Here is an 8,385-nt window from a genome sequence, read left to right on the forward strand (position 1 = left end):
CTATCAAGGTGTTTTTGTTGGTATAGCTTTGTTTCTCTCTGGAAGCTCTGGCAAACCTTTTGTAGCTTAGTCCTCCTTCAACATTAAAATGTTTGCATGCACTCTGGTTTGTTATTCAGGTAGCTGACCAGATTTTGGATTCGCGGCTTTCTGAACAGAAAAGAAATCTCATTCCAAACAACTTCTTAAAATCAGAGAGGAATTGCCACTATAAAGGAAATGTCAATTAAAAGAAGCCAGACATGCCATGAAAAAGCAGTTGCCCAATTTTATTTGGCTATTTTTATGCTGTATTAAATAGGACCGAGCCCACAAAATTGCAGGAAGTAACAAGTTACTTTGGATAGTACCATTAAGAACGTATTGTTTCCCCTTTCCTTTGAAGATGTGCTAGAACCAACTTTCTTTCTATGCTATTCTGAATCTCACCCCCCAAAAAAACCCCTTGCGCGCATGTGAAACATGATTTGGGACACTGAACCTTTAATATGCCACTTATGTGCTTCAACATATAATCCATCAAAATGTGACACAGCAGTAACAGGTCATCCAAGAAGCCATCTACCACATCATACCACAAGCTCTATTGTTGCACATAAATAATAACAAGGCACAGAACAGCAACGAGTCCAAGAGCTTGTAAACCAAGGAACCAGAGCATAATCCAGAAGAATATGATAATTACAGGTTCCACAATCCGCTCTCCAAAATACATCCTTGTGAAGCCTATGCTGATGAGGCTTTTGTTTAGTTCGCCAAACAGAGTCCCCATTTTTTTATAGTCATCTACAACTGGTTCAGTGGTGTGGTTTCTTTGTTCATGCTGGACCTGCAAAGAGAACACAAGAGTGGGAAATAGTTTTGAAAACAAAAGATTATCATCATTTCCACCTAACCACAACCTGCAGATAATCTTAGCTATTTCCATTTTATGGAATAAGAATTGAACAAAATACACCAACACGAAGAAACTCAGTTACAAGTTAAATAAATGGATTAAAGTGATTCACAGAAAAATAAGGCTGGAAGGATTTCATAAAATGACCTAGTCCAACCTAATACTCAGAGGAAGACCACTCCTATTTAAACACTCCTAAACAAGTGTTTGTCTCATTTACCTGGTTTTATAATCCTCCATTGAAGATTCCAAAACCTCCCTAAGGTGATCTGCTTTAGTGCTTACTAAACTTTAAAGTTCTTCCTACTATCTAATCTAAATTTCCCTATTTATCAGTGTAAGGCTTTTACCACTTGCCCTTTCCCTTGCAGCCTGAGAATCATCTTCCATCATCTTTTGTAACCATCTTTAAGGTATCTGAAGACTGTAATCAAAACCTTCGCCCACAACCCCCATCCCCAAATTCTCTCTTCTCCAGACTAAATAATCCCAGTTCTTCCAACCTTTCCTTGCAAGTTATTTGTTACAACTGGCAGTAAGAAGTCAGAACCATAAGAGCCCAAACCCATAAACACTGTACAAATGACGATTTGTAGTCTTCTGATATAGATAAAAATTTCTGCACAGGATTAAAGGAAACCAAGGGAATATTATTAGCTCTGAAAGACAACCCAGTGAAGACATTGGGCTAGGCCTGGAAAGGTGAAAAACATGCTGCTAAAGCTGTGGAAACTTTTTAGTGTTCTGGAGCACAGCAAGAAGCAACCAGATGTGGGAAGAACTAGATAAAATAAAGACAATAAAGGAACATTTATACCACATTAAAGGGTTTGACGCCTGTTCAAAACAGGATTGCACAGAACAACATGGAACATGGCAACTGAATCTCTCTCATGCAGCTCCACAAAAGCTACTACAAAAATGAAAGACTAGCAGCTGTCTCTATTTTACAACTGAGTAGAGGCTGGAACAGTGATTACAAGGGAAGGGCTTGAATGCCTTCCCTCCTGCCTTCACAGTTTTCTAGTAGCTAGGGTCAGGAGGGACCTGATTAGATAATCTAGCCTGACCCCCTGCCACAGGCCTTGACTCTGTATAGTCCCTGGCACAAAGTCTAATTGCTTGGGCCTAAAGAGATGAAATACATGCTTAACAAGTGCAATGTCAGGGTGATCAGGCATCCAGGATACATAATTTGGCTAATTCTTCCACTCATAACAACTAAAGCAGCAACAGCCAACAAATCAATATTTGCAGCTAGCTGGCTGCAGACCTTATGTAGTTATTAAGGGGTCATTATAAAATAGAGTTTCTAGAAGTAGAGAATACTCTGCCCAATCTAGATTAATATTCAAAAAATAATTTGCAGCTTCTGTTATATTCATAAAAGAGTAGAGGAATGCTGCTTCCTGAGTAAAGACAGTAATTGGCTTCCTTGGAGCCTTTCTGGCTAAATGATAATGGAATGCATCTACCCTGCTCCCTCCATTAGAGAATCTAGTAACCTATAATTTTAAAATGCTGAATTCTCATTAAAAATAAAGCACTGAAACTCATCTTCTACAAAAACAAAACAGCAAAGTGGCAACCAATGTTCTCAGCATCTTTTTCCAAAACAGATGTTAGAACATGCTGATGAACTCTTTTATGGAAAAGAACATTGGTTATAAGAATGTCTAGTGATAGCTGGAACAGAGGCACTCTCGCTAATAGTGGTCCACTGCATAGGAAATTTTTTTTCCTAGTCTGTTCACAAAATTAGCTATGTGTTTTGAACATTAGTAATTAGTCAAGAGACAAGAAGAGAAAAATAAATAGTGGTTAAATATTATTACATAGATAGATGGTTGCCTCAACTTAAAATTTTACTTCTTGATCATACACATTGTCATGCTCCTTAGCGAGGTCAGTGTGTTAGTAATTTCTCTAGTCTACTGAAAATAAATATATAGAGAGAGAAACAAGTTAGGGATAACAAAAAAAAGTGAAACTGAAAACAGATAATCAACCATGAAATATAGAAATATAATATAATATAATATAATATAATATAATATTTTTCTTAACTAGCACTACATAATTGTTACATATATTTGCCAAGTATTTTCTTCGGGGTAGAGCTACACTAGCACTGTCAAAGGCAAAAATACTTTAACAGGTAAAATACTTCACGTTTGCTAAAGAAATATTTACTCAATGTGACCTAACTTTAGGCACAATCCTACCGAATTAAATACTACAAGAATAAAAAGTTACACACATCAATACTGCAGCCTGTGTGCACCTATTTTCATTTTTCATAAATGACTTTTGACCTTTATTTATTTTTTAAGAAATCAGATTTGTAATGTTTCCAAAAAGGGATATTTCGATTAGACCTATTATAGACCACAAAACACCAGCTTTCCAATGTGAAGGCCCTAGAAATTACACTTTAAATTGCTGCTAGTCTTCTTTAAAATGCATACAATTTAGTAATTTCTTTAGTAACTTTTAACCAAAAATTCCTGCCCTCTACAACCCCACTTCGTTTACTTCCAATTTGGTCTATATTCAAAAGCAATTGTTAATGGTGATTTCCCAGGCCTGCAACTAACAGATGCTCATCAGTGAGCCCCACCACCTTTTTATTTGCCAAAATGCGTAGGGGAAGCTGGCACAAAATTACTGTTTGAACTCTCTTGTTCCACCTTTTACTACTGTTTAAAGTGCCTGAGAAGTGAAGAAGGACATGAAGTGAATACAGTGAGGGTGCTCTTGGATGGATGGTTTCCAAATGAGGTGCACAGTCCAGAGGTTATAGAAAGCTATGGGATTTAGACAGCTGTGCAAAGGCAAGCAGCCACTACACACTGTAGATCGTAGGGAAAAAAAATTACAAGAACAAAAAATAGCACCCCCTTAGGGAATTAGCAAAAAGGGGATGGAATCTACCACTAAACTCTTACCCCCAATAGTTGCAAAATTGTTTTCAAAAACTACAAAACTGAAAGCGAAAGCCATGAACTAAATCTTACTACATTTTCACACATTAAGATGTATTCCTCTGAAGTAACAGTTTTACTATTTTTCAAAAACAAAAAATCTTAAATGTTTTGGTTGTCTATACATCCTAAAAGCAAAGTGGTCTTCATATTACCAATCAAACTGTTAACATGGATTGATACAATCCTGATAAAAAAGAAATATATTGCATATGTTAAGGGCAGTGGTCATTACTAGTAGAGTCAGTGGCTCCTCTTTCAGGTAGACTCTATTCCAGCCATCAAGCAGTTAAACACATGTGTAGCTTTACTTACACGAATAGCCTTCTTGAAGGTAAAGTTCTTATATCCAAATAAAGTTATACCTGATTTTAAGTGTTTACATGATCACGGTAATAGTCCATTGCAAGTCAGAGAGAAAGGTTAGAATAAATAGTTGCCTGGTGTGAAAAAATCTGTGTAGGGTTACAATAAAGCCCTCTTACTTGGCAACAAATATCAATAATTTACCACAGGCATTTAATCAGTACAACGTGTAAAATAAATTGGAATCTCACAACTGTATTTTATTTGTGATAAGTTTGCCTACTTCTCACTGACTGCAAGACTGACTGCATATGTTCAGGAAAGCATGTGATAACTTTGTGGTTTATACCCAGTTGGTACAAGAGTGTTTCAGATGGGTGGGGAGGGAGATGTAGGTGGCGGGGCGGTGGGAACAACTATTTTCTAATCGACCTTACCCCAGTAATATCCATTTTAACCACTTAAATAAGTCAATACCATCTTTTAGATCCCATTATACCGTAACTATAAACTCCCCAAATAAAGCAATTGCATCAGAAGAAAGGATTCAAGCCACAGTCGTTACAACTTGCCTTTGAACTTTTATTTTTAATTTTCTAAATTATTTATTACTATTTACTGTATAAATCCAAAGCTAATCTCTCTGAAGGTTCAATTTGTTCAGGTGCTAGATGACCCGAGTAATCCACTTAAGTCAGTACACATGCTACAGTGATGGAAATGACTTGCAAAGCATGAAAGGCAAATTCAAACTCAGAAAGTTAGTTCTACTGCACACTACAGGGTGGGATAGGGTGTGTCAACAAAAAGGGGCTTTCATTTCTCTCACATTGTTAGCTGTAGTACCAGTGGCTTGTGCTCTTCAGGAGGTCAGACTGGATGATCATAGATTTGAAGGCAGAAAGAATGCTTCTGGAGTTCAGTGAAACTCCATTTAATAGATTTTAAGAGCACAAAAACATTTCAGAACAAAACAAAAGCCTCTTCCCTCTTCCTCTCCACCCACCCACACTTATTTCATGATATAAGAAAACTTTAGTGCATTTTTGGTGCTCAGATACCTACCAGATAAAATTAAAAATCTCTCTCTCTCTCCGCAGCATGCATCTCCAGCAAGAGTGCAATACCAGAACTGATTATAGTTTTATCTGTTTTAGTCTTCTCTTTCTTTTAGCAAAACAACGTCAACACGGTGGGGTACTAACAAATGCTGACTTCCCTCAGGGTGGGAATGTCTACACACTACAGTGGTTTGGGAAATATGAAATTCCCATGAATCTCTGCCAGCTTAAACCCTGTAATTGTAAGCTAGGGGAAAACAAAAGTTAGAGCAAAAGTCAGAAAGAAGGAGAGAGAAATAAAACTAAAATACATTAGTTAAGAGAGAAAAATAAGCCCAACAGACCAATATTAAAAAAAAAAGAAAAGGCAGGGCACAGATAATGAGCCCTATTTCCAGAAGAGATGATTCAAAACACAGCAGAAGCAATGAATAAGGCCCAATTACTTGAACAAAGTTACAAAAAGAAAAGCATTTAAGACTATCACTTTTATCTTGTTCATAAGAACTCTGATTTTGAATTTAAGATCTAATAATGTTTTGCAGAGGCACAAAAAGCTTTTAATCAATAAACACTAAAATGAATTGTTAAAAAACAAGCGAGACAGTAAGTTACTATTTGGTCTGATCTTCACAAACCACAGTGGATAATTTTATCTCACTAGTTATTTTCACAGGAGATAACAGGGTGTATAACTGATGTCTGAAGTATATACACTTAAACATTAGGGTAAAGCATGACCTTTCAGCTTTATATTTATGCAGTTTAAATATTTATATTTAAGTAGAATCTGAACCAAAATTACAAGAGGGAAAAGGCAAGTATCAGCCAGTTAAGGAAGGAACTAATCAATAGTTCCTTCACCTGTTTTTCAAGACCCCAAAGTATCCATTATGTTAAACACACAGCCTAGTTATAACCAGGATTCTGTTTCTTAAGATTAAGAACAAACATCAAAACAGATGTTTGCTGGATATATAAATGCTAATATATGGTCTAAAGGAGTAGAATACCTTGCCCTCCATATACTTTAATATAAGTGACCTACCTATATATCAAGCAAATGGTTTGGGTATTGGATTTACATTGACTATATAAACCCACTGGTGATGGTCATCTTTGTGCCAACTCCTGAGTCTACAGAACTTTTCCAGAGTACCAACCCTAACCTTCACTGAACAGCATTCATGTCCGTCATGCATGGGTTTTCTATTTTTTAAGATGTATACACCCAAACAATGGCTTAGATGCACAAGCAAAACTTGTGCCTTGTGCCGGCAGTAGCAGCCTCCTGTCATCCCACACATGGATCTGGGGGCACACATCCTGGGGAGGGCTGTGGAGCTGTGCCGGACTCCTCCCAGGTGTGTGGGCCCCCAGATCTGTGCATGGGATGACAGGAGGCTGCTGCTGCTGCCTGGGACCAGCTGCTGGCCCCAGGTAGTAGTGGTAGCTTGCTGTCATCTCATGCATAGAACTGGGGGCCTGCACCCCCAGGAGGCCTGTGGGGCTGTGCAGGGGTGGGGGGACTACAGTAAATTTTGGGGTGGCAACAGCCCCCCCTCCATCGCTATGGCCTGCCCTGAGTGCTGGGGAGAGCCCGGTGCCACCCCTGCTGCAGCCCCAGGAGTGGCAGATGCTGCACCAGGGGGTTCGTGGCATGATGCAACCCAGCAGCTGCAGGCAGCTCCTGGTGCTCCAGCAGGGGCAGCACCAGGCTCTCCCCAGGACTCAGTGGCAGTGCTGAGAGGGCAGATTGAGTTCCATGGGGCTGGTGGAGCGTGGCCTTGGCTCTCCCTGCCTCCTGCCACTGGGCTGCACTCCAAGTGGCTCTGCTAGCCCCAGAGAGCTGACCCTGGTGGTGGGAGAACTACTGGCCAGGGCTGCGCTCCGAGCAGCTCTGCCACGGGCTCTCTGCTGCCTCCTGCCGCCAGGCTCAGCTCCGTGGGGCTACAGAGCCGCCAACCACCAAGCTGTGCTTGCCAAGGCTGTGCTCGGAGCCACGGCTGAGCTCCAAGAGGCTCTGCCAGCCCCAAGGAGCTCAGCCTGGTGGTGGGAGAGCCAGTGGTGGAGCCGCTTGGAGCGCAGCCTGGCTGTGGGAGGCTCTGCAGCCTCATGGAGCTAAGCCTGGGGGCAGAAGATGGCAGAGAGCCACTGGCCAGGGCTGTGTTTGGAGCCAGGGCTGTGCTTGAAGTGGCTTCGCCACTGGCACTCCCGCCTCCTCCTGCCACTGGGCTGAGCTCCATGGGGCTGGTGGAGCCACTCAGAGCACAGCCCTAGCTCTCCCCCGCCTCCCGTCACTGGGCTGCTTTGAAACTCGAAATGTTTCAAGTGCCCTCATTTCGTTCTGAAGCTGTTTCAAAGCGCCTTTTGTTTCATTTCGATTTTGCTGTTTCGAGCTCAAAATGTGTCAAAACAGCTTTGAAACACAACACCCATCGAAACTTCGCACAGCTCTAGTGGTTACCCAAGAAGTTCTGCTGCTTGTCAAGTCTCTCACAATTACAGGGATAACTGAGATTTTCCCTAATTTTGTCACAAAGCTAATTTCACTGGGTAAGCACAGCAAAGTTTGGCCTAGCTCCCCAAAGTTATATTTACTTTTCTTAGTGTCCTCCTTCTCCTAATCAGGAAGGGATGAACTTTGTATCAGTTTACATCTTGGAGCAAATGGAATAAGCTTTCTTTACCGACTATGGAGGTCTAGCCTGCAATCAATGTGTATGTAAAAACACTAATCAACCTCAAGTGACGCTGAACATTTGAAATGACAGCATGAAATTAAATATTAGTGCCTCTGACTTTGTAGTTCTAAGGGCAGTATCAGATGCTGATATTCAAGCACTAAATATTAGGCAGAAAACATTAAACATTAACTTGCTTGGTGAGAAGAGGACCAGGACACTACTTTACACCAATACTCACTCTACTACATACATATACACTGTATAAAATAAGGAAAGCAATTGAGAAGGAGTCCCACATAGTTATCAGATGACAGAAAAAACACCCAAGCTGCATCTAGAAAAGGGCGGTCATATGGTATATGGCATCATAAAAACACGCTGCACATTTAGATGTTTTCCACACCGCAAAGGTATGCTGCCTGCGCGTGTGCTTCTCCGCTTTTTTTTTT

At 40.4% G+C, this 8,385-nt stretch overlaps 1 protein-coding gene across 1 annotated transcript in view; it reads right to left on the reverse strand.

Moving 5' to 3' along the window:
• Window positions 1-245: 245 nt before the first annotated feature.
• CUNH4orf32 (chromosome unknown C4orf32 homolog) overlaps window positions 246-8,385 on the reverse strand; it is a 22,437-nt gene continuing 14,297 nt past the window's right edge. The window contains exon 2 of the mRNA XM_019534094.1: window positions 246-829. Coding sequence (XP_019389639.1) covers window positions 584-829 — 246 coding nt within the window. The 3' untranslated portion in view covers window positions 246-583. The remainder of the gene's footprint in view (window positions 830-8,385) is intronic.

The sequence above is a fragment of the Crocodylus porosus genome, unplaced genomic scaffold, assembly GCF_001723895.1.
Source record: "Crocodylus porosus isolate Cpor-Errol unplaced genomic scaffold, CroPor_comp1, whole genome shotgun sequence".
NCBI lineage: Eukaryota > Metazoa > Chordata > Crocodylia > Crocodylidae > Crocodylus > Crocodylus porosus.